The following is a 27187-nucleotide window of genomic DNA, read 5'->3' on the forward strand; positions in this document are numbered from 1 at the left end:
GCCACCTCCTGTACCACCGCACTTCCAGAGTGAGCGTTAGCTCAAGACACTCTTCCACTTCCATGCCCCTCACTCACGCATCAGTGAGCATGTTTTAGGTATCATCACTGTGCGAGCCAAAGTAAAATGTCACAGCAGGGGCTATGGTGCAAATTCTGGCTCTGCCTCTGTGCAGAGAAGAGTTAGCGCAGCAGCTGACCCCTCTCCTTCAAAAGGCCAGCTTACAAGGCGGGCATCTAAGAACTCGGATTTCAGGACGGTTCCCCCTTCTCAGAACGGACCCAAGTGGCTCGCTATGCCTATACTGCTTGTTCCAACAGTATGGTTTACCCTGAATATCTGCCTTCCTTCTAGGAATCTGGAACTTCAGTTCCTGCCAGGCTGAAGCTGCCTGTGTGACCAACCCCCCAGTAAAAGCCTTGGGCATCAACTCTCTAACAAGCTTCCCTGCTTGGCAACATTGTACACATGTTGTCACAACTCCCTGCTGGGAGAGTTAGGTACACACTGTGTGGCTCCACCCGGAAAGGCCTCTGGAAGTGGAACTTGGACTTTGCCCCACGTGCCATTTTCCTTTGCTGATTTTTGATTTCCATCAAATTAAAATAACTCAATTATTATTCATTTTATTTTACTGTAATAAATTATAGCCACGACTATATGCTGTGTATTACAGCAAATCATCCAATGTGCAGCTGGTCTTGGGGACACGACACAGCAACTTACTAGCCACGGTGGACATGTGTCATGTTTTCTGGAAGTTGAGCATCTTGGAAAATTTCAGTTTGATGAGTCCCCAGTGTGGAGCCTGGAAAACCTGCTTCTAACCTCCTCTTTAGCTAAGGCACCAGAAGCATGACTTGGATCTAGAGATCACTTATATTCATACTAGACTTCGATTCAGATGAAGAGGCTCCCTGTGAAATACTTTCTGCAGGAAGGGGTGGAGACAGAAGTGTCTGACTTTGGGGTGACAGTACTTCCCTCTACCGCTAGATGGCGCAAAGCAGCCATAACGGCTCCCAGGTGACACTCCATTGGTAACTTGGCTTTGGCCATTGCTCCAAGAAGTTTGCCCTCCATCCTGGCCACACCTCCCAGAGATTCGGTGAAGTTCCATCTGTCAAATGGCCAGTTAGAGTATCTACCCATTTCAACTATACTTTAATTTGAAAAAGTTGGGGGAAAAAATAAATCTACCCACAGAGTTGTTGAGGGGACGGAACAAAGCAATGCATGTGTTGGCTCTTATCCTAATGTCAGACTCACCCAGAATTCCTCCTGGTGGCTTCTGACTTTCCCGCCACAGCAACCAGGCTAATGCCTGCTTCTGGTGCAGCAGCAAAGGGACCTGACAAAGGTAAAAACCGGAAGTCAAGGATAAATTCCTGATGAGGGGCTATGCTGAAGCCTGGATACAGAGACTCCATATGCTGAAGCCTGGATACAGAGACACTTTTATTTTCTTTAAGTGATCCTCCTGTTATGCTACTTGTCAGATAAGCTGCTGTTTCACCTTGAAGTTCTGAATTCCACCCTCAACCGCATGTCCTGGTTGAGGACATAAGTGTCCTGTCATTTATGCCGACTGCCCAGCTTGGCTACCAAGAGCCGCCTCTCTCACTCTCAAGTGAGAGCCCTGCTTTGTCTGCTTCATCAGCAGTTTCTACTGCTTGTGGTCAAGACCTCTGACTGGTCCCTACTCTCACCAGCCACTCTGCCGCCTTTTTCTCATTATCTCTTAAATGTGTCTCTCCTCGCTGTGGACAATGCCCCAGCCTACACTGCTAGACATAAATTTCAGTAGCCCTTTAACTGGGGTCCTCTCTTCTAGTCTCTCCTTCCCCCAGTGTATCTTGTGCTCTGTGACCTAAATAACATTCCCAAAACACCCCTGCTCAAAACTCTATAGTGATTCCATAACATCCCTTGAGTTGTTCCAATCTAAGTTCCTTCGCCAAAGCCAGACTCTACAAGGAGGGACTCCTCCCGCTCAGGAATGTCACCTGCCGCTCCCAGCTCAGGCTGAGGTCACCTGATCATCACTTATTCAATACAATCGCTGTATCTTCCCTCTGACCACCACTCCCTCTAACTGGAATATTTGGTTTCTATCCCATCTCTAGGCCTGCAGTTTCTTTAAACCACAAATAACTGCGGACCTAGAGTAACTTTTCCTTTATTTCGAATCTCTCTGTACTTTGCCTACAATCCAGAGAATATGACAATGCACATTGTCTGTCTTCAGGTCACTGTCTAATTGTCTTACGTTGTACATGCACTTTCACCCCCAACTAGTTCATTAAGAGCAGCAATTCCTAGAGTTCCCTCATGGCTCAGTGGGTTGAAGATCTGGTGTTTTACTGTTGTGGCTCTGGTTACAGTCGTGGCATGGGTTCGGTTCCTGGCCCAGGAACTTCTGTATGCCACAGGTGTGGCAAAACAACAACAACCAAAAAAGAGCAACAATTCCTTTGTATCCTTGTGGCACCAATCAAGACATAACAAATGGATCTGTTACTGCTATAAGACAGACATAACTTTACAACCTCAAGGAAAAAAAAGTGTCTTTTTTCTTCTCACTGCTAAACAGAAAAAAAAGAAAATACTTCAGGGGAAGCCATTCAAGTGTTATCTGTAGAAAAACTATGTCAGAGTGGTACTCGGGTGGGCACTTTCATAGTGGCTGCCCCTCCTCGTCGTGGGTGCTGGGACACTGTCCTAGGACACTGTGCCTGGGGCCTTCCCGGCTCACCTTCAACCCAGCTGGATCCTCTGCCACAGCTGTCTCGTCAGGACGTGACTCGAGTGATCGGTGCAGCTCGTCAATGGCTTCACTTGTCACTTTCCACACTGAGTGAAGCCGATCTTGGCTTGTAGGGCCTGCACAGAAATCAGGGTTACAGGTGTAGCCAGCATTATGTCCTGGCCAGAGCTGCAAAGAGGCAATTCCTTATTTGCCGGATAATGGATCTGTGTAAACTAAAAACTCTTGCCACCCGAGTCTCCTAGACACTCACAGCCTCCCTTATCCCCATTCTCTGTTTGTCTATTTTATTTTGTTTTGTTTGTGGAATCACATGAACAAGTGTTCTGATAAAGGACAAAATAATAGAATGCATAATGAAAAAATAAGATAACCCAGAATTTTTTTTTTTTCCCAGCTTTGAAGAGGTAGGAGAGAAGAAGGTGATGCCATCAGATTTTTGAGAAGAAAAGATTCCTTGGAGTTCCCATCGTGGCGCAGTGGTTAACGAATCTGACTAGGAACCCTGAGGTTGCGGATTCGATCCCTGCCCTTGCTCAGTGGGTTAAGGATCCGGCGTTACCATGAGCTGTGGTGCAGGTCGCAGACGCGGCTCGGATCCCGAGTTGCTGTGGCTTTGGTGTAGGCCGGCGGCTACAGCTCCGATTCGACCCCTAGCCTGGGAACCTCCACATGCCGTGGGAGCAGCCCAAGAAATAGCAAAAAGACAAAAAAAAAAAAAAAAAAAAAAAAGAAAGAAAAGATTCCTGGGGCCAGATGCAAAGAACAAAAGCCAGCAATAGAAGAGGCCAAGCTAGAGGAAGTCTGCTGAAGTTCAGGCAGCCAGGGAGAGACACCCCCTAACGGGCACGCCCTGAGCTGCCTCCCCTGCACTGGGGATAAATACATCAGTGCTGGAGCTCACTCATTCTACTCACATCACGCCTACTGAGGTTCGTTAATAAATACAGGCACCTTAGCAGGTTCTAAGTGTAGAGATGAAGTATCCAAATAAGCAGTTTCTAGACAAAAATTAACCACTTCCATGTTAAAACGTTTTTAAATGAAGAGCCATTTTAATGGAATTTGTTCCAAAACATGACATACCTTCTTACCTTAATAATCTACCATAATTTAATTTCCCTAGGTGATTCTATCACCATGGTGATTACAGAAGGATGCTGTCACACGGTGATGTTCTTTGAACAGTCTGCGGCTCAGCTGTGCTGTGCCACGGGACCAAGTGCTTTTTTTACTTGTTATACTAATGGAAGTATAGTTAACTTACAATGTTGTGTTAGTTTTGTTGTTGTTGTTGTTGTTGTTGTTGTTGTTGTTGTTGTTTTGGGGGTTTTGGGGTTTTTTTTTTTTTTTTTGTCTTTTTGCCATTTCTAGGGCTGCTCCCGCAGCATATGGAGGTTCCCAGGCTAGGGGTCGAATCGGAGCTGTAGCCACCAGCCTATGCCAGAGCCACAGCAACATGGGATCTGAGCCACGTCTGCGACCTACACCACAGCTCATGGTAACGCTGGATCCTTAACCCACTGAGCAAGGCCAGGGATCGAACCCGCAACCTCATGGTTCTTAGTCAGATTTGTTAACCACTGCGCCACAACGGGAACTCTGCTATTGTGCTAAAGTTACACCAAAGTGATTCAGTCATACATACACATACATACAGACATATTCTTAGACATATATATACATATTCTTTTTCAGATTCTGTTCCCCTTATAGGTTATTACAAGATATCAAGCATAGTTCCCTGTGCTAGACAGTAGGCCCTTGTTTTTTATCCGTTTTATATACGTAAGTAGGTTTCTCTGTGCACTTGAGAGGGGCCTTTGCCTTCACCCTCTCAGTGAAGGTCTCCCTCCCTCACCCTCTTCCTAAACACTGCTCTTCAATCTTCTCCACTCCCCTGCTTCTGTTTCCTTTCTTCCCTCCTTTTCCCTTTCTACACCGCAAGCATTTCTCAGTTGCGAGAAAACTGGCTTTAGCTTTTCTCATTGCTGCCAGCCCACCTGAGCGCCTGTCTCCTGCTCAGCAAACCAGCCAATCATATTATGTATTTGAGGCTCTACCTGGAATCTTTATTCTGCAGTGACTTCTGAATTTATTGTTTTCTGCAGAGATCAGGATGGAAAACAGTATGGAAGTTCCTCAGAAAACTAAATATAGAGCTACCATATAATCCAGCCATCCCACTTCTGAGCATATATTTGGACAAAACTATAATTCGAAAGGATATATACACCCCTATATTCACAGCAGCACTACTCCCAATAGCCAAGACATGGTAACTACCTAAATATCCATCCACAGATGAATGGATATAGAAAATGGCATATGCATACATGCAACGGAATACTACTCAGCCATAAAAAAGAACAAAACAATGCCATTTGCAGTAACTTGGATAGACCTAGAGGTATCATACTAAGTGCAGTGAGTCGGAGAGAGAAAGACAAATACATATATCACTTATATGTGGAATGTAAAATATAATGCAAATGAACCTATCTAAAAAATAGAAACAGACTGCAGACAAGGAGAACAGACTTGTGGTTGCCAAGGGGGAGAGGGTTGTGAGAGAGATGGAGTGGGAGGCTGGGGTTAGCAGATATTTTTGTTACACATGGAAGGGATAAAACAACAAGGTCCTGCTGTATAGCACAGAGAACTATAGTCACTGTCCTATGATGAACCACAATGGAAAAGAATATTTAAAAAAGGAACATATATATATATACACACACATATATACATACATATATATATATATATAAAACTGAGTCATTTTGCTATATAGCAGAAATTAATACCACATGGTAAATCAACCATACTTCGATTAAATAAAAAAATAAACAAGGCGTTACTACTCTCTGTGGGTCTACTGGTCACGGTCACGGACTCCTCTGCTCTGCCGCAGCACAGGCAGAAGGAATGCAAATGCATCTGCTGGTCCGCTTCCTTCATCATGATGTGAGTTCAAGTTTTCATTCACAAACATTTACTGGACGACTCCCATGTGCCAGTCACCAGGCTGACTGATCAAGGACCGTGAACAAGGTCAGTGAACGGGGCAGACAGTCTCGTCTAAATTACACGGAGGAAAAACCTGACTGAGCCGCACGTGCTCATACCAGCAACTCAGAATGGCTGCTCCCTTCTCATGGGCAGAAACACAGCTACGAGGCAGCATTGAACTCGAAGGTAAAGCTTTTCCCACCAGGCCCGGGCCCTTGGTCCTCACCTCCACGGCACTGGCCGGACCCTCCAGCAATCTCCTGGCGGGCAGCCTTCAGTCCCAGAGAAGCCAGAGGCTGCAGATCCTGGCCCTGCAGGGGTCTGGGAGGCACCAAGTGGGGCGGGTCAGAGCTTGTTTTGGTGGCATTCCGCTGTTGTGGTACTTGGGTGTTCCTCTTCTCATTCACATCTGCTCAGAAAACAAGGGAGAAACACATCAAAGTTCAAACGAATGAAGAATTCTATGTGGGAAGTGAGGTCGAGAGAAGATGGGATTGCCACGAGCTGGGGGAGGCTGTCTAGACACCACAGCGTTTAAACCGTTTTTTTTGCCGTGCCCATAGCATGCAGAAGTTCCAGGCCAGGAATCAAACCCACGCCACAGCAGTGACCCAAGCCACAGCAATGACAACACCAGGTCCTTAACCCACCGAGCCATCAGAGAGCTCCTTAAAAAAAATTTTCTTTTTTTTTGGTCTTTTTTGTCTTTTTAGGGCTGCACCTGCAGCATATGGAAGTTCCTAGGCTGGAGGTCAAAAATTGGAGCTGTAGCTGCCGGCCTATGCCACAGCAAGGCCAGATCTGAGCCATGTCTGCAACCTACACCACAGCTCATGGCAATGCCAGATCCTTAACCCACTGAGTGAGGCCAGAGCTGGAACCTGCGTCCTCATGAATACCAGTCAGATTTGTTTCCACTGAGCCATGATGGGAACTCCCTTCAATTATTTCCTAAACAATAGGGAAAAGACTTGAGTGCATAGAAAATAGGAGGGAATTTTTCTAAATCACAGGTGTAACTTAAGAGAAAGCACAGAAACAGATAACAGAATGGACAGGGGAATGAGTCCACATGCTCTTTATTCAAATGGCTTCTAGAATGTCTCGTGAAGTTGAGGCCAACCCAGGATTCCTTTTATTTACCTTGCTCTGGGTAGAGGGCGAGGGCCCCGAGAGCTTCCTCCAGCTCCTGAATTTGCTTGAACAACTTCTGACCCTTGTCTGGAAGGGCCTGGAGGTTCACCGATGCCAGAGTGCTCTGAAAAACAGGTGCTATAACATAGGTCGCTCCTCTCATTGTTAGAAATCATAGTTTCAGATTAAAATAGCCTAAAATGCCAAAACTCTGAACTCATCATCTTTTAACCATATGTGTGAAAACTAGAACTCTTCTCTAAAGCCAGCTGACTTACCAATCCTGAAAATATAAACATGGCAAAAAGTAGAAACTCCTCGCCCACCTATAAAACCTTTCTCACATTAATATATTTAACTTGTTTGTGGAGTCCCTTATCTGTCGGCAACAAACAATGTTCCAACCTTATAATAAAAACACAGGTCAGGAGTTACCTTCTTTTGTTTCAGTTGTGCTGTGAGGTGCACGCGTTGGGCTGCTGGGTCTAAAGGTTCTCCTTTTTTGCAAACACCGGAGGCAGGAGAAATCTTTCTTTGCTCACTTTGGCCAGGGAATTTAAGGTTCTCCTTCTTCTGTGAGTCTGGAGTCAGGTCAAAGAGTAAGGGGCTCCCTGGCTCGGAGGAAACAAAAACAACGTCGTCTTCCTCACTGTCACCACTGCTTGTGTCAACATCTTCCCTCTCTCCCCGGGGATGCCGGGTGGCCGGCGGTGCAGGCTGAGCGGCTGGTTCCTTCAGAGCAGACACATCACGGGTCTCCGACTGTGCGTGAGAATGGCCCTGGAGCAGCCTCTTCTGGAGGGTCTGCGAGCAGCTCGGGTCATCCTTTGTCTTTGTTTCTCTCACCTCCCAGCTCTGGGGGTGCTCCTGGCTGAGGTGGCCTCCTTTCTGGGGCTGGTTTATTGGGTGTTGACTGGGAACAGTTCGAGGCAAAGGCTTAGTTTCCTCTTTCCTCGGAGGTTCTGATTCCTTCCGGATATAACTGTCACCATTTGCTGTCTCCTGAGACACGGGTGGTTCTCTCAGCTCATCCTTGTGGACCTGTCTGGATTTCATCTCAAACACCTTTCTTTGGTGCATCCCTTCAAGCTCCTTTGTGTCACACTGAAACTCTGTCTTCTCCCCTCGCTGCTTCTCTTGAACTGCAGATGGTTTTTCCTTTACCACCAGGCCAGATGAGAGATCCTTCTCCATCCAGCACTTAGATTCAGGCTTCTGCACATTGTCTTGATCCAGGAGTGGATGTCCCTTTTCCTTTTGCTTCTTATGGGCTGTCTTTTCTTCATCTTCACCCTTGATGAACTGTTTCCAGAGGGAAGGTTCTTGATTCTTGTCAAGTACCTTGAATGGGTTTCTCTGCTGGCTGAAAGGATAATGAGGGGGCTCAGATGCATGCTGAGACTTACTGGTTACAGAATATCCTTTGGAATTAGGATCCTAAAGACAAAGAAAGTAATCTTAAAATATAATAATGCAACCTTCACATCTAGAATGCCTTTTTTCAGAGGAAAAGGAAGCACCGTAAAAACAGTCTAATGTTTCTGAATGTTTCTGGGATTACTTCTCCCTCTAGAAAAGACTCTGTGCCAAGTTCACAAAATATTGGTTGCTCTTTTTTTGTTTTGTTTTGTTTTCCTTTTCTTTTTAGGGCTGTACCTGCGGCATATGAAAGTTCCCAGACTAGATGTAGAATTGGAGCTGCAGCTGCAGGCCTATGCCACAACCACAGCAACACCGGATCTGAGCTGTATCTGCAACCTATGCCACAGCTTGCGGCAATGCCAGATCCTCTAACCCACTGAGTGAGGCCAGAGAATGAACCTGCATCCTCATGGATACTAGTCAGATTCTGATCCTGCTGAGTCACAATGGGAAGTCCACAAAACACTGGTTTCTTAACAGCACTTTCGATGCTTGGTTCCTTCTCTGTCCATAATTACTGCTTTTCCAGGCCTCAAGGAAAAGTAGTGACCAAATCATGGCGTTTTAATAATAGCAACGGCCATGATGTATACTTTCCATAAAAAATTATTCTTTCAAGATGAACTTTTCGGAGGTCCCGTCGTGGCACAGCGGAAACAAATCCGACTAGGAACCGTGAAGTTGCGGGTTCGATCCCTGGCCTCGCTCAGTGGGTTAAGGATCTGGCATTGCTGAGAGCTGTAGTATAGGTCTCAGACACGGGTTGGATCCTGCATTGCTGTGGTGTAGGCTGGTAACTGTAGCTCCATCTGACCCCTAGCCTGGGAACTTCCATATGCCGCGGATGTGGCCCCCCCCCGAAAAAAGGAAAAAATTAAAAATAAAAAAACCTAATCAATATCCTATGCTTGCTTTGATTTGGGCTTTAGGAAGGTTTCACAGTGGGAATCTAGAATCTTCAGTTCAAAGCATGCCTCTACCCAACCAAGTTTCATGACCTCCCTCTGTCTAGTTCCTCATGTACTGGATATCAGTGGGGTCGCTCCTAGTTCTCACATTCTAGAAGCTTATGACTTACACTGAATTTATACCAACATCAAGGAGGTATCAGTCTATAAAAAAGATATTGAAGTTAGTCAAGTAAATCTAAGTTTTCCCCTAAAATAGGAGAATACTGACTATATTTAAGAACTTGAAAAATATTTAAGTAAAAAAGGGAGGCAAATAATTAACTCTTGACTATAACTGGAATCCTTTGAAATTAAAAGTCCTTTGACATTAAAAGTCCCAACAGGGTCTACCCTGCTGACAGAACTGTCTTTCAGAGACAGTATAATGAAGACCAACCAGTTTATATTGGACTTCAAGGTCCTCTCAGGTGATGCCTGAAATAGATGGATTAAATAGTCTCAACACCATCAGGTTTGAAAAGAGATGAATAATTCCTACCTGCCATGGGATATTTCCACACCACCGCTTCCCCTCTGCCTTACTTCTAGTACATCGGAACAACAGCCTGATGAAGCGAAAAACACAAATAATCAAGGTTGTGAAAATCCACTAAAGCAAGAGATAAATTTGTTTTTCATCCATAACATCTCCTATGAAGTAAACCAACAAAAACAAACAAGCCAAAACCAAACAAAAACTAACCCAAATCTGGTCAAACTCCTGGTTTCCAATGACCGACCAATTTACAGGACACACAAACAACAGAGGAAGCATAAAACTAGACCACACGGATGTAATCTGCAAACTCTCAACAACAGGAAATGCTCTAAGACAAACTACTTGATTCCTTCAACAAGCAAATCAGAGGAGAAAAAAATTAGGGGACTTACTTAAGAGAATTAATAAACCTATCAATTAACTGCAATTTGTGGACCTTATTTGGATCTTGTGTAAACAAATGAACAAAAACAACCAAGAAATAAACTGTTTATAACATTTAAGAATCTACTGGAAATCCATACTCTAAGTGGTTAAAAAAAAAAAAAGTCCGTATCTTTTAGAGCTACATATTGAAATATTTACAGAAGGAATGACATTATCTAGGATCTTTTTAAAATCTGGCAGGAATTGGGAGTTGGAGTAGGTAGGGTATATGTATGAGTTGGTGACCGAAGCTCATGTGCTGTATTATTCCATCCTATCTACTTTTGTATATATATTCTCAATCATCTATTTTTTTTAGACTTACATCCTAGTGCCAGGCAGTCCTTGCTCACACAGCACCCCCTACACTCCAGCTATGCTGAAATGGCTACACTGTTCCATTCCCAAACCAAGCCAGGTACTCTCCATCCTACCAGACTTTGCAGGTGTACTACCCTCCATCCAAAGATATCCTCCTTATCCCTATTCGCCCACCAGCTCCCCCATCACCAGCTGTCAAAGTCCCACAGGTCCCTCTACACCCAGTTCAAGACATAAATCCTTTGCAAAATTTTCCCACAATTTCCTGCCCTGTGTATTCATTGCACTGCTTCTGTATTTTTGTTGTATTGAGTTGTATTACACTTGTCTGCCCCACTATATTTTCAGCAACTAGAAGGTGATAAGTACATACGATCTCTTCATTCCTAACTATGCCTTGACTCTTGTACCAAATAGTTAAGCACTGCTGAATTAAACAGAACCAACTCATTTTTCTCTTACCCTAAATGACTCCTCAAAAACTTTTACTCAGTTAAATAAGAGCTTTCAAAATACATATTTTATTTACTTGTTTAAATAGGAAATATACGCAATCAAAAAGCATAAAATGGCAGTGAAAAACGCCCTCTCCTATCTGTTCAGTTCACATATCTCCCAAGTAACCATTTCCATTAGTTTTACGTTTGCCTTATCAGAGATGTTTTTAATGCCTATCAAAACAATATACTTTCTTATTTTTTCTTTTCTACTCAAATGGGTAGCATAGTATACATACTACTAAATACCTTGCTTGATTTTTTCTTTAACTTAAAAATGTCTTGGAGATTTTTCCATAAAAACAAAGACAGAAAGAATTTCCTTATGGATATACATATATTTTTATGGCTGCACAGTTTTTTACACAGTTGCAGTTTTCCACTATAAGGATGTTCCATTATTTATTTAATCAGACCCCTCTTTTTTTAAAGATTTTTACTTTTTCTAGTATAGTTGATTTACAATGTTCTGTCAATTTCTGCTGTACAGCAAAGTGATCTAGTCACACATATAAATATACACATTCTTTTCTCACATTATTCTCCATCATGTCATGTCACAAGTGACCAGATATAGTTCCTGTGCTATACAACAGGATCTCATTGTTTATCCACTAATCAGACCCCTCTTGATGGAGAGTTTGGTTGTTTCCAATCCTTCCACATTAAAAGCAATTTATCACAATGAATAACCTTCTGTATATGTCATTTTACATGTGTTTCAATATATCCAAATACAGAAGGGGCAACCCTCTATATCTCATATTGTGTATTAGAGCCCTCTTTATTTTTCTTCATCCCTTAGCTTCCAGATTTTATTCATCGAGTCTCCTTTTGCTGCTTACTAACTCATTAAAGTCAATTTTACCTGATTAATTCCTTCCTTCTGCTTTCTCTCCATCTCGTTTCTTGTTTTTGTTCTAATGTCTTAAGTTAGTTCTGGGACATACAATACGAATCCTAACAGTCTGAGTCCTAACTCAAAACAAATCCTGAGCAGGTCTTGGCCCCTCAATACCATCACTTTACTTGGACACAGAAGCAAAGATAACCAGCCCCCAAAAGATAACTTCGATAAAAGTCAAGTTAGAAGGAAAACAAGACCAGCCCCTCTTATACAAGCTCATCATTTTCCCATTCACGCTCACAATTTTTTTCTTTTCTCTTTTACAGCCATACCTGCAGCATATGGGCATTCTCAAGCCAAGGGTTGAATCAGAGCAGCAGCTGTGGCCTATGCCACAGCCATGGCAACACCAGCTCCAAACAACACATGGGACCTACACCACAGCCTAGGGCAATGCCGGATCCTTAACCCTCAAGACAGGCCAGGAATTGAACCTGCATACTCACAGAGACATCAGGTCTTTAACTTGCTGGGCCACAAGGGGGGACTCCGAAGCTCACAATTTCTAAAAACATTTATTGGTCTCTTTAACTTTTCTTACTGCAGTAGGATACTATATTGAACGTAGAGTTCTGAAAATTTCTGAAATGGCTTGAATGCATAAAAATTCAAAGTACCAGAAAATAAAAATTCAAAGTACTAGAAAATAAAAATTCAAAGTACTAGCTCCTTCTAGGGAATACCACTACTTACGAAAATAAGAACGAATTGCAGCTTTAAAGTATATAAAGTCCTTGAAATCATTACTGAAAGTACAGTTTATAGACAGTTAATCTATTTTTTTTTTCTTTTTTGGCCATCCCAAAGTATATGGAGTCTCCAGGCCAGGGATCAGATCTGAATGACCTATTTTGCAGCCACGGCAACACCAGATCCTTTAACCCACAGTGCTAGGCCGGGGATCATAAATAGTTTATTAAGAGATTCATGGACTATCAGGAGAAGGGCAAGATTTGGAGAAAGAGGGACGAAAACAACACACACTAAGCATCAGCTATGCGGCAGGCACAGTGCTAAAAATGCCCCTACCTACATTCCTGTTAAAATCAACCTGGATGGGCTTCTCGGCCTTTAGGATAAAAAGCTTGTTATGTTTATTACACTGTAAATCAACAGAGAAAGCAGTGGAAATATATCCTCAAAGAGGAAGCAAATTCCTCTATGAGAAAAGAACATAATTTCTACAGTGGATTCAATTATTTTCTAGGATACAAATTATTAACAATAATGATGAAATCAGCTAAAGGTCATTCGAGACCAAATTCAAGTCAATTCCTCTACTTTCTCAGAAAGCTTCATCAGCCTTTATCTCTTAGCACAGGTCGCACAGTCACAGAAGCAGCTGGCATTTAATCACCTCCCATTTAGCACCTGAACTTGCACATCAAACTCTTCGCCACTCTCCGTGTGTCTAACTCTTATCCCAATTGTGTCACAGGGCCCTTAGGAACATAAGTGCACTTCTTTACATGCACCAATGGAGAAACAGAAAGCTGGATTTCCACCTCGTTCTTTCACCCAAAGCTTCAGGATGGAACAAAAATGGAAATGTAAAAAAATGAAACTATAGGAAAAGAGGGCCGAATATTTTTGCAACCCTAAAGTGAAAAGGGAATGACACAACCCTGCAGCTGAGAGATGAAGGATTTAGTAATTTGACTACATAAAAGTACTAACTGTGCACATAGCAAAAAAAAAAAAAAATACTGTGGATAAAAATGATAAGACAGACAGCAAGCTGGGCAAAGTCATTGCTTCACACATTAGAAAAGGCTAATATCCTCTCCATTCAAGGATGACTTCTATTGTCCAGCACAGGGCATGATACGCTACAGCACCTCGTGAAAGCGCTGGCTTCATTGAAGGGGGTTCTTCATGAGTTACTGGGGCCTCAGGTCCCTCTGCATGGGTCTGGCTCACACCCAAATGCCTCCTTGTCACAAGCCTACATCATCGTCACTGGGTTGGATGACGGCCACGCCAATTTTACCCAGTAACCAACCACACAAGGGGTTTCCTGGACGTGCAAAGAGTCAAGTGTTCTTAAAAGTAAGGGATTTTGAACATCCCACTACAACCAGTTATTTAAAGAACAAAAACGTGTTTCTTTGACCTCCGTATCCTTGAGAATAAAAGCTAAGAGAGAGGAGAGAAGAGAGAACACGAACTCAGGAGCTGGATGACCACGTCCCGCATCCGTATATCCAGGTGTGCCTCACCACTCACATCCGGACAAGCGTTCTTCCTCCTGGTGCTACTGAGCGACTATCAGAGTTTCCTTTATGGTCCTCAAACAGAGGGTCATGGCGGAAGGGTCAGTCAAATGCTGGGGAGTGGTACCATCTGGTGTTGCAGTTAGAGAACTACACACAAAAGCAGCTTCAGTCCAAGGGAAGAAACATGGGCATCTCAGTCTTACTTGGGTTTATACCGTCCCTCCATCACTCTGCTGCACCTGTCTCCCAGCAAGGTTGAGTGTTAAACATAATGGTATTAATTCAAGGATGCAAAGCACTTTAAGTTCTCAAAGAGAAAAGCTGGTTTGGGGGAAAGAAAGGCTGTGCTCCCTGACATTCTGTCCCTCTCCAGAGCACAGGGGTTCTGGCTAGATGCCTTCCTGGCTGCTAAGGAAGTCATCACCCATAGAAACACGGCCTATTTCTGTTTAAACTTCCAGCCTGTACCACCTATCAGGGTACTTGCTGGGGTTTTTGTTTGTTTGTTTTTAATTTGGTGTGTATGGTAGAACTATATTTCATTTGTCCTAAAACAACCTTATTAAAGCTCTAGTAAGTACCTCCCAATAACTGTTCTAGATTTGAGCTAAAAGAAATACATTTGGCATCCTTTCTCTATTTCAAAATTAAGGTCACCCCCCCACCCCCAGCCTTATCTACCTAGGGTGAAAAATATTAAAGACAAATTCTCAAAAGTGTCTCTTCAGCCTAGATCTTCCCTCTGAGCTGCACACCCACTTTTCCGGCTGGTTTCACACATACACAGGACACAGTGAGTTCAAAGTTGTATGTGTTAGCCACACAACCCAGCTCTCTATGACGTTACCTTTCCTTCCTGGTCTCGCTTAATGGTAAACTCACCATCCATCAACCCCAAGGAGGCAGGCATTTCTTGAGCACTGACCGTGTGCCAAACACTGAACTAAACTCATTGCACATGTGACGCCACTGAACCCTCACAACCCAGGGAAGTCGGGGCTACCACGACCACCACCCCGGTTGATAAACGGAGGAAAGAACATGCTAACGTGCCCCACCAGGAAACATGCCGTAGCTGTGCTCTTTCAGGAAGCGTCCTCCAGTCTAAGTGCACCCAACTCCACGGCCATGGCCTCAACCCAAACCCATCTTTCACTTAGAGAAAGTGGGTGTACCTGGAATCAGTTTGACCGAGGTTCAAAGCTCAGCAATGCCACATCATAACCATGGGACCACATTCCTGTTCTAATCTTATCAAATGTTTTCTCATCTGTGTGTAAAACAGGGATAGTGAAACCTATTGGAGCAGATTCTGTGAACATAAGAGGTGATGAATATGCCATGTAGTAGACATTCAAGAGTAGCTATTATTTCAGCGAGCTCCTTGCCTCCACCAGCTTCACTTTCTTTTTTTTTTTTTTTTGTCTTTTTGCTATTTCTTTGGGCCGCTCCCCCGGCATATAGAGGTTCCCAGGCTAGGGGTCGAATCAGAGCTGTAGCCACTGGCCTACGCCAGAGCCACAGCAACACGGGATCCAAGCCGCGTCTGCAACCTACACCACAGCTCACGGCAACGGCGGATCCTTAACCCACTGAGCAAGGGCAGGGACTGAACCTGCAACCTCATGGATACTAGTTGGGTTCATTAACCACTGCACCACAACAGGAACTCCAGCTTCCCTTTCTAATCTAACTTCCATGGTTCTTCTTCAACTGCAAATTGGACCAAATACTCTTCAGTGGCTTCCTACCACACAGAAAGATATTTCTATACGATACAGGGCTCCCAGTAGTTTGCAAACGGTTTTACGTGTCAGACCTTCCTAACTTCATGCACAAAGGCCTACTGGCCCCCTTGTACTGGCAGAAAACAATGGGAAAGTGAAGTTTTTAAAAATTCCATTTATCAGAGTCTCAAAAAACAGAAACACTGAGGAGTAAATTTAACTAAAAGGGTATGGTACTCTATGATGAGAATGATTCGACAATGCGGCAAGAAATTTGAAAAATCATAAATAAATACACCATGCTCGTAGACTGAAGATCAATACTGATGTCAGCTCTCCCCACCTTGATCTATATAGGTTCAGTAGAATCCCGAAAGGGTTTTCTGAGAAAATTTTAAAAGTCAATTCTACACGTTACATGGAACTGCCAAGGACCTAGAACAGCCCATCGTGAAAAGGAAAGTTGGGAGACAAACACGATCTTATTTGATTGTGTCTGGACAGGCAAAGAGACCAATGGAAGAGATGAGCAAGTCCAGGATAGATCCACACATGGCGGTCGGCTGATTTTTCACAAAGGTGCCAAGCGTTTCCATGGGGAAAGGCAAGTCTTCAGAAAAGGGTGCTGGCAGAGACGTGAACAAGCTCAAGTTGGATCTGTACATTGGCCATAGCAACGGGCCTGCTAAATTTTCTTTTTTTGCTTTTTAGGGCCGCACAGGCAGCCTATGGAGGTTCCTAGGCTAGGGGTCAAATCGGAGCTACAGCCACTGTTCTACACCACAGCCACAGCAATGCCTGATCTGAGCCATGTCTGCGACCTGCACCACAGCTCACGGCAACACTGGATCCTTAACCCACTGAGCAAGGCCAGGGATCCAACCCACAACGTCATGGTTCCCAATCAGATTCGTTTCCGCTGCGCCACAACGGGAATTCCTAAATTTTCAATAGACCTAAATATAAGCAAACATCTAGCCAACCTGAATGGCAAAGAATTCTGAGTACAGGTTAACATATGCTGTAGGGTTTAGTGTATGTGTTTGGTATTCTGATGTTAACTAATACTTTAATTTATATTAGACAGGTCCTTTCTTTCCCCTTCAACTTATAGAAATGAGTATTTTCAAAGACTGGAAGGATTGAAGTTGATATATAACAAAATTGAAATTTTCTGATATAAACACAAAAAAAGGGTGCTGAAACAAACATTCATTCAATACTATCCAGAAAAATAAATGAACTCCTATCTCATAAGGTAACCTAAAATCATTTGAGGTAGAGCACAGACTAAGCAAAAAAAAAACCAATGAAAAAAATATATATATAAAACTTCTAGAAGAAATCATTGGAGAAATTTATGATCCTGAGGTAGGCAAAGATTTCTCAGAGAAGACAAAAAGCATAAACCAATAAAAAATGATAAATTGGACTTCATAAAAATGAAAAGCCTCTGCTCTTCAAAAGACAGTTAAGAAAAAGAAAACCACAGACTGGGAGAAGACATTCACAATACACGTCTCTGCCAAAGGACTTGTACAGAGAATACATAAGGAACGCTTCCAATTAATAACAAATGACAATGCAACTTCAAAAATAGGCAAAAAATCCCCCAAAGTTACACTGTATTACTCCGTGCAGGTAACTTTTTTTTTTAGGGCCACAGGTGCGGCATATGGAGGTTCCCAGGCTAGGGGGTCAAACTGGAGCTACGGCTGCTGGCCTATGCCACAGTCATAGCAACATCAGATCTGAGCTGGGTCTATGACCTACACCACAGCTCGTGGCACCTCCAGATCCTTTAACTCACGAAGCGAGGCCAGATATTGAATCTGAATCCTCCTGGACCCTAGTTGGGTTCATTACTGCTGAGCCATGATGGGAACTCCATAAGTAACATTTTGAAATGACACAATTTTAGAGATGGAGATCAGATTTGCCATTGTCAGGGGTGAACAGAGGCAAACAGGAGGAAGGTGGGTGTGGTTATAAAAGAGCAACAAGAGGGATCTTGTAGTCATGGAACTGTTCAATATCATGATTGCCGCAGTGAATACACAAAACTACATGTGATAGATAGCATTGTATAGAACTAAATGTATATGCACACACACACAAATTAGTGCAAGTAAAACTATCTTTACAAAAGAGTTCAGTGGATTACATCAATACCAATATCAAGATCCTAGTTGTGATATACTAAATTCTGCAAAACATTACTACTTGGTATAGTCTACAGAGGATCTCTCTGTACTGTTTCTTATAACTGCTTGCGAATCCACAATTTTTAAACAGATACATCATCAAAGATATACAGAAATGGCAAAAGACCCACATGAAACAAACTGTGGTATTTCTAACAACAGAAAGCAAATGGGCAATAATAAAAAATGAATTACTGATACGCACAAGCACATGGATGAATCTCTCAGATACTGTTACATAAAAGAAGCCACACACAAAAGAATACATACATACAGTATAAATCAAAACAGGGGTTGGCTAACATGGGTGGGAAGATTACCTAGAAGGGATACAATGCACCTAATGGGATAATGAAAATAAATATTCTATATTTTGATGGAGATCTTGGTTATAAGGATGGATCTTGGTTATTCTCAAAACTCAACTGGTAGGGAAAAGAATTTGAAAAAGAATACAAAATGCATATGTTCTTTTTCAAATCCTTTTCCTAACCAGTTCCGAGGGTATGTATGTGTGTCTGGCTTCTTTTATACATATGTATAATATGTATAACTGAATCACTTTGCTGTACAAAAACTAACGCAACATTGTAAATCAACTATATCCGATTAAAAAACCCCAAAAACTCAACCAGTTGAACTGTGCATCCTATTACATGCCTAACACAGTTAATTCAGTGGTATAGACAGTTTTCAGTTATGTGAAAAGTGTGAAGATAGTCCTTGAATGCCTATATTGGGGGTGGGATCGATCTAGAATATACAAACAACAAAGCACATAGAGTAGCATATAATAAGCATTACATCCAGGCCCTGCCTTCCTGGTCAGTGTTATCTTCTGAAGTCTTCACTTTAATATATGCTCAACCACCCCCGAACCAAATGCTTACAATTATCTCATGCCTCTGTACACTAATGCAGGACATCGATCTGTTAAATATGTCCCCTTTTGTGCCCCTAGTGAATTCCTACTTATTTTTCATTACTCATGACAAATATCGGCTGCCATCTATATAGACCTCCCTGCCCTTTCTCTGAGTTCTCATTAAAAGGAAGAGAAAAAAACATTTATTGAGTTAACATACATTAGACATTTTTATACATTACTTCATTCTACCAGCAGAATGAGAAAGTTAAATTAGTGCAACTTAATGACTGCTGGTGGGCTGATGTTATTGGCTACTTAAGGGCTGGAGAGGGAGGGAGGTGGAGCAGGTCATCCAGAAATTAGCTAAAGGTCAGGCTTCTCAGATCAACCAGCAGCTCAGGAGTTAGGGACTGACAGCCCGGAAGATACTCTATACATAGAGAAATACTGTTTGTTTTAAAGAAGAGTCAATCCTGAAACTCCTTGACTCCTCCAGGCCAAGGAAAACAAAAAACAAAAAAACCCCAAACACACTTAGATGTTCTTTTCGAACACTTACCTGTATTCTTTCTTGCCCTGTGGTAGAAACAGGCCCTGAAGCTCTACCACCATGCCTTCATGCAATAAACAGTGAGAAACAGGAATGCTAGGGGGAAAAAATTGAAATTGTATTTTAGGAGGCAAAGCATAGAGGCCAATATCCTAAAATTAAACCCAAAATATGGGCTTTAAACTTAAGGACCCATGTTTGACCTCCACTGGGTTTGCAGATCTCACACTTTTATGTACATTGCGCATTCCTGTGGGGAAAGAGCCAAGCTCTCATCTTTCACTCCCCCAAATAAAGCAGAACAGTAAATATATCTATATTTCTCTTGATGATCCAAAAGTGTGAAGCAATACTGTGCTACATAACCACTATACTGGGATACCTCCAGGCTGTGGATTTTCCCCAGATTCTTCCATCCTCTTTCCTCTGATAATCCATTAGCTGTCACTCAGCTTTGTCACACACCCACTCTGGTAAAACACTCTACTGATTTTCTTCATGCTTGTTGGTCTAAGTTTAATTCCTCCCTTCCAACTTCTTATTATGAAAGATAATTTATGTACAACATTTGAGAGTAAATAGTTTTAGGAGATGGTCTAAAATACTCTCACATGACCTGTGGCATTTTCTGTCTTTTTGCTTATATTCTGGTTACCAGACATATTCCAAGTAAGTCAAATTTATCAAGCAATCGTCTTTGAGTCAGTCAAATACCATTGTACTAGTTTGTACAGGAGTACATTCTTATAAGTAGTACTCTATAAAAAGGCATGTTTCTTTTCATTTAAAACAGAATCTTACACTTCCATTAATGTTTAGTTCTTATAAATCTGAATGTGCTTTTGTGTCTCATGAAACTTGAGCTAGGTACTGAACCTAAGAAGCCATGTATAGAAACTAGAAATAAATAGTAAACCCTGACATAATGACATGGTGTTGATAGCATCAGGGTTTTTTTTTTGTTTGGTCCCTTCTCTAAGATTTAACACTGATTTAAATAAAATCATTTTGTATTTAATTAAACTGGATCCTAGTAATTTCTGTCAAATGAAAAAACAACTTACAGAAGGCAAAGAAAATATTTTACTAAAAATTTATTTTCTACATCTGAAAAAGGATAAAAATCTCCCACTTAGTTTCAAAGCATAACAAAAATACAAATCATCTAAATCATGTGGGGGAAACATGAGAAGCTAATGTATGTGTTGAAAAAAACATTATTTTCCAATATTGATATCCATTATGTGCCTTACATGATATGTAGAAAAATACCTTTTCTCTACCAAGTTCAGTAGAAAGTAGGAAAAAAAATGGTTAAGATATAACAGTTTAAAATTTCGCATAGAGACTTCCAACATCTGGTACTGTGAAAACATTAACAACATTTTATGAGAACAGTATTAACTTTTCTCACTTCCAAAAAGAAGCTTAATATTTCTGGGTTTCACTTTCAGCTCTGTAAAAACCAGACTGCCGAATCAGATTTCTGATGTTTCTTTCAGCCTTAATCCCTAAAGTAACTTGTTTCCTTAGATTAACAATCTCACCACTTAAATGTAGAGAATCCTATTTTTAAAAGAGCCAGTCAATCCGACTACTATTAGTGCAAAGCTGGAGCCAGTTATTTTCTGCTACGCCTCTATGTCCTCACTTTAAATGGAGTAGGGGGTAATGTCTGATCAGAAGGGAGTGATCAAGGCTTGTCAGGCGAAAAAGAAACCGAGAACTGGAAAGGACCAGAAGGATCCAGATGTAGTCGATCCTCCATGTTATGAGGGAATTGGCTGCCCAGAGAGGCAAAGTAACCAGCCTTGGGTCACACTGCAATCAAGAGCGGGGCGTGTCCCTAACATGCCAAGTTGTCCTGAGATTACCAACTAATTAAAGGGCCATGGCTCCACAGACCAGGGGTCCCAGCTCTCCCAGTCCTAATGGCGCTGGCCAGAGGGGAGTCCGCGACCCCACCGGGGAGACGGCGCGCGGTCGCAGGGAATTGTGCCCAGCTCGAGACCTACTCAGTGGCCCTCAGAAAGTTGCATGTGTCCGCCGGGCACACGTAGAAGCTCTTTCCTTTATTCGGGCCATCGCGGACGCCGGTCTTCAGAAAGCATAAGGTGCCTGAGGAGAGAAGGTCGACAATAGTTAGGCCACGCTACAATGACAGATCCCGAAAGACCCTGGGACCCTGACCTCCTACCATGCTGCGGACACCTAACCACTTCCATCCTGCTCCTTCTTTCTCTTTCCCCAAGCTACCCCAACCCAACGCGTGCTTCCGCCTTTGACTCCGCCCTCCTCCTTCAGGAACCAATCGTCACCCACCTCCCCGAGTCTTAACCCCCATAATTCATCCCCGCGGCCTTAGTTACCCGCTGATGGCTATTATCAGCCAATCAAACGGTAGTTTGTTTCTCTCCAACCAATCACAGCCGTCCTCAGGTTTGCCTCGCGCCGAAATCGAACTGAGGCGAGGGGGAGGGTGGACTTGGTCTTTGGTTGATGGGGCGTGGCCGAAGCTGGAAAGAGTTTTGGAGGCTGGCGAAGCTTCCGGGCTTAGGGAAGCTTTGCTTTGCAGGTCCTGAAAGAGAAAAGAACAGGACTGTCAACGGGGAGACTCTAGCTTACATTTATTTAAGACCTAGAGGCGGCCCTAAAGGAAGCAGGCGTTAGAAACTGCAGAGAAGAGCTCTGCAAAGAAGACTCCCTTCTCCCGAAGGCCAAGAGCGCCTGGAATTTCATAGTCATCTGCGAGCTGGGTTGGTTGGTGGGCGCTCTGCCTTCTTGCTGGCTCTCTGGGGTGCGAGAGAGGGTCGGTGGGGGCATCCTTTAAAGCTACATGGTGAACTGACGGGACTATGGTAGAGCAAGCTTAAAGACTTTTCCAGGACCCCACAACCCAAAGTGCTTACCCATACACGTCTTGACCGTGGCTCAGAGGTTAATAAACCCGACTAGGATCCATGAAGATCTGGGTTCGATCTCGACAGCCTGGTGAGATGGGCATTTTACCGACCCGTAGACTCCTAGAACTTTGAGTAACTAACCCCAGGTCAGAGAATTAGTGAGTGGACCGTCTGCGGACAGGTGCCAGCGGACCACGCAGCTGCCTCCTGTGTGTACTGAATGTTCTCTAGGCGCTCAATAGGAGACCTGAGTTGGAAGTGTCACAGTGGAAACGACAGGGGAGAAATAGATGACCTTTGGTGAAAGGGAATTTAATTTGGTACATTTTTTATTATCAGACTTTTTCTACCAGTAGGCTTTTGTAATATTAAAAACCGAGGATAAGTTGAAAGAAAGGGGGCTATTTGAAATTGTAATCGGATCTCTTAGGCAGCAAAAAGAAACAGACATCAGACACTTATTGCAATAGAGATGGCTTCATCTTACAACTCTTTGGAACATATGTCCTGACATATGGTGTAGCATGTGCAGCTGTACTTACAGAGACAGTAGGACAGAAATTCTGCAAGTTCTAGGAAATCTGGGCTATATGATAGATGTAAATGTCATAGGGGATCCAGAGGAGGGAAGACAAACCTGAGGTGTCATTTTTTAATTAAACAAGTACTTATTAAATAGTTTTTTGTGTGTCCAGTGTGGGTGGACACTAGGTGCTTGAGAAATATAAAATTCATTTATTCATACACAAAGTTTAAGAAAACTATTCTAATCACAAAGAGCTTTCTCAGTATTTGGAGACTGAACTAGTACATACTGACACTTAAATAACAGTGTAAAATAGTATTATTTGTCTTTTTGCCTTTTTAGGGCTATGCCCACGGCATATGGAGGTTTCCAGGCTAGGGGTCAAATCAGAACTACAGCTGCTGGCCTACACCACAGTTCACCGCAACGTGGGATCCATAACCCACTGAGTGAGGCCAGGGATCGAACCTGCAATCTCATGTTTCCTAGTCAGATCCATTTCTGCTGCACCAGGAGGGGAACTCCTAAAATAGTATTTAAATGTCAAGATGAGTGGGGTCAGCAGTAAACTCCGTAGGACTAGATAAAGATATGTCTGGAAGCAAAGTGGAATTAGTTTATACATAACTATCTCCACTGTAACACTTATAAATGCAGAGATAAGAAAGGAACAAAAAACAGGCATTTTCATTATTCCAGATTATAATCCTTGCACGGAAGGAGTTCCCTTCGTGGCTCAGCGGTTAACAAACCCGACTAGGATCCATGAGGATCTGGGTTCAATCTGGGGCCTTGATCAGTGGGTTAAGGATCGTTGCCATGAGCTGTGGTGTAGGTCACAGACGAGGCTTAGATTCTGCGTTGCTCTGGTGGTGGCATAGACTGGCAGTTGTAGCTCTAATTCAAACCCTAACCTGGGAACCTCCATATGCCACAAGTACGGCCCTAAAAAAGCAAACACAAACAAACAAAAATCCTTGCACTGAAAGATTTTTATGAACGTATTTAATATATGCTGTATTAGGAGAAGTAGACCATGAATACTGTCATTCCAGGACAAGGGGCATGATAATTATTTCTTGAATAATAAATGTTTGAAACAAAAACAAAATAGGAGCCTCTTAAATATCCTGTTAAGGAAGAAGCTGTTCCTCTGCAAGTATTTTAATCCAGTACGTCAGGTCCAACTCCATGAAAGTATGCAGAGCCAAATCACAGAGAGGGGGAATATTTCTTCCATAAATTTGGGATTTGCTAGAACAAAATATTTAAGCTTTGGAAAGTTTATCCCATCTAATCATATTTATAAAAGTGAAAATACTCGGAGTTCCCATTGTGGCTTGGAAACCCTTTAATAACCCAACATAGCGTCTGTAACAATGCAGGTTTGATCCCTGGCCCCACTCGGTGGGTTATGGATCCCATGTTGCAGCAAGCAGATGTGGCTGAGATCTGGTGCTGCTGTGGCTCTGGTAGAGGCCTCAGCTGACCCTGCGATTCAACCCCTAGCCTGAGAACTTCCATATGCCAGAGGTGTAGCCATTAAAAAAAAAAAAAAAAAAAAAAAAAGTAAAATACGAATAGGTTTTTTTTTTTAAGGTGGCCATAACATCAGCATAAATTACAGTGAATTATACAATATACCCTTTTTTCAAAATACATACAGTAGGAATGTGGCACAGCAAGTTAAGGATCCCGAGTTGCCACAGTTGTGGCACAGATTGCAACTTTGACAGCAGGTTCGATCCCTGGCCCAGGAAATTCTACATGCAGCGGGCATGCCCCCCTCCAAGAAAAACAAACAAACAAACAAACAAACAAAACAAAATACATACATGAGTGTGTGTATTTTAACTTTTTTTTGAGGGGGTGGGCTATGCCCACAACAGGCAGAAGTTCCCGGGCCAGGGATCAAACCCAAGCCACAAGCAGTAACAATGTGGAATCCTTAACTGATAAGTCACCAGAAAACTCTTTATATTGACTTATGACCTTAATTCATCTGTAGACTCTTGGCGAGCCCTTTGGTGAATGTGCCTTGTGGACCTCTGAGTAAAGTTGAGAGTTTGAGTTTGTTTTTCTTTAAAACTTGAATAAGTCAAAATGAATGCCTAGGCTAGGTCCTAGAGCTATACAGTCTAAATCCACAGGTAATGAGCCAATAAATTCTTTCTCCATGGGCTGGTCAAACGTAGAGCATGTGATGGAATTGTTCTAAAACTGGATGTGGTAATGGCCACAACAGGCATACACTTAGTCTCAGGGAACCGCACCCTTTAAATAGGTGAATTCTCTACTAAGTTATCCTTCAATAAAGTTGTTGAACACAAAGCTGCAATGTATAAGCAACGCCAAAACATCTGCATGGAAAATAAAATCTAAGATTAATCACCTGGATGTTTTGACATCTTAAGAAAATTAAAAGAAAATTAAAAGCTCAATCAAGGAAACTCTTTAGTTTTACATGATATTAATCAGACTGGTTCTCTGACCTGTGGAATAAAATCTGAAGTGTAAAGACTCACTTTAATTCTTTGTTTTGTTTTTCTTTGGGTCACACCTACGGCATATGAAAGATCCCAGGCTAGGGGTTGAATTGAAGCTGCAGTTTCCAGCCTATGTCACAGCCACAGCAATGCTGGATCTGGGCTGCATTTGCAGCCTATACTGCAGTTGCCAGCAATGCTGGATGGTTAGCCCACTGAGTGAGGCCAGGAATCGAACCCACATTCTCACGGACACCATGTAGGGTTCTTAACCTGCTGAGCCACCATGGGAACTCCCATGTTAATTCTTGGGGTAATGAAAGAGTTGTATTTTATAAGGCCAGCCTTGTACTGGATGGCACATAAGAAACAGAACAGACATCTATGAGATACAGGTGGTGAGAGTATCAGCTAAAACAGTCACCCGTTGACGTCGCTGTCACTGTACGTGTTTTGAAATAATCAACAATTCCAAATATCAAGTTAAGTGTAAAATCCCAAGTTCTGGAGTTCCCGTCGTGGCACAGTGGTTAACGAATCTGACTAGGAACCATGAGGTTGTAGGTTTGATCCCTGGCCTCACTCAGCAGGTTGAGAATCCAGCGTTGCCTTAGGGCATGCTGTAGGTCACAGACGCGGCTCAGATCCCACGTTGCTGTGGCTCTGGTGTAGGCTGGTGGCTACAGCTCCAATTCGACCCCTAGCCTAGGAAGCTCCACATGCCGCGGGAGTGGCCCTAGAAAAGGCAAAAAAAATAAAAATAAAAATAAATAAATAATAAAATAAAAATTAAAAAAAAAATCCCAAGTTCTAGGCAACCTTAATGTTTACTCATTATTTTAAAAATTAAATTGTCAGAGTTCCTGTTGTGGCTCAGCGGTAATACCCAACCATGACGATGCAGGTTCAATCCCTGGCCTCGCTCAGTGGGTTGGGGATCCAACGTTGCTGTGAGCTGTGGTGTAGGTTGCAGATGTGGCCCGGATCCCCCATTGCTGTGGCTGTGGTGTAGGCTGGTAACTCCGATATGACCCCTAGCCTGGGAACTTCTATATGCCGTGGGTGCAGCCCTAAAAAGCAAAAATAAATAAATAAATAAATAAATAAATAAATAAATAAATAAATAAATATAAAATTGTCCAGCTATGTTTTTCCAATTAGCTGATAATCTAAGTATATTTCTGAATGAGATCCCTCTAGGTTTTTGTTCATTGCTTTGGCCTGTGTTTGGGAGGCGTAACTAATTTTAAATAGTAAAGTATATTTTTTCCCCCGTGGGGCATGTTATCACCATAGGGAAACATCATTGTAACTTAACTTCTGAGGTATCTTTTGAGAAAAGTACTTTTATAAGCATTCTTCCATGCAGTTCTCACAGCTACCCAGGCGGTGGCTGTTCCTTTAGCCCCATTTTAAAGAATAGGATACCAATTTTAGAGTAGTTAAGGGGCTTGCCCCAAGGCCATGCTATTAGCCACTTCCTTGGAGTCTGTCTTTGGAAATAAAAGGTGACTCTTCTGCCCGCTCCCTGCCCCCCTCCCGCCAAAGTCACAAAGCTGACACCACACAGATCAAGACCCAAAGCCATCTTGCCACCACAGTATTTTTCTGAAGCATAAATTATTCAGTGATTCCTTCAAATATTAAACCTACACATTGCCAAGTGTTCTGATATTTATATCCTGTAGACGTGCTCAAAAAATCCAAGATAAAAAACAAAAACAAAAACCAAGTCCTGCCATTTTATAAATGATCACTAGGTAGCAGCATTTTAA

The 27187-nt window shown here is 42.7% G+C and overlaps 1 protein-coding gene across 6 annotated transcripts in view; it reads right to left on the reverse strand.

The window, feature by feature from the left end:
• Nucleotides 1-21751, reverse strand: part of TTF2 (transcription termination factor 2) — a 44041-nt gene extending 22290 nt beyond the window's left edge. For 3 of the 6 annotated variants that reach the window (XR_014844368.1, XR_014844367.1, XM_001929357.8), the window contains exons 1-9: nucleotides 21695-21751; nucleotides 21513-21615; nucleotides 19507-19593; nucleotides 9782-9848; nucleotides 7346-8347; nucleotides 6920-7034; nucleotides 6003-6185; nucleotides 2756-2883; nucleotides 1270-1351 (exon numbers count right to left, since the gene is read on the reverse strand). Coding sequence is in view for 4 of the 6 variants with exons in the window: in XM_001929357.8 (XP_001929392.4) it covers nucleotides 1270-1351; nucleotides 2756-2883; nucleotides 6003-6185; nucleotides 6920-7034; nucleotides 7346-8347; nucleotides 9782-9848; nucleotides 19507-19593; nucleotides 21513-21615; nucleotides 21695-21722 (1795 nt within the window). In the remaining 2 variants the exon portion in view is untranslated. Of the gene's footprint in view, nucleotides 1-1269; nucleotides 1352-2755; nucleotides 2884-6002; nucleotides 6186-6919; nucleotides 7035-7345; nucleotides 8348-9781; nucleotides 9849-19481; nucleotides 19594-21512; nucleotides 21616-21694 lie in introns of all 6 variants that reach the window. The other 3 variants (XM_085023448.1, XM_085023447.1, XM_085023449.1) reach the window with 3 other exon arrangements.
• Between the last annotated feature and the right edge of the window lie 5436 nt (nucleotides 21752-27187).

The sequence above is a fragment of the Sus scrofa genome, chromosome 4, assembly GCF_054392235.1.
Source record: "Sus scrofa isolate SSC_HxYL_T2T_F1_AM1 chromosome 4, Sscrofa_HxYL_maternal_Yorkshire_Landrace_v2.0, whole genome shotgun sequence".
In the NCBI taxonomy this organism is placed as follows: domain Eukaryota; kingdom Metazoa; phylum Chordata; class Mammalia; order Artiodactyla; family Suidae; genus Sus; species Sus scrofa.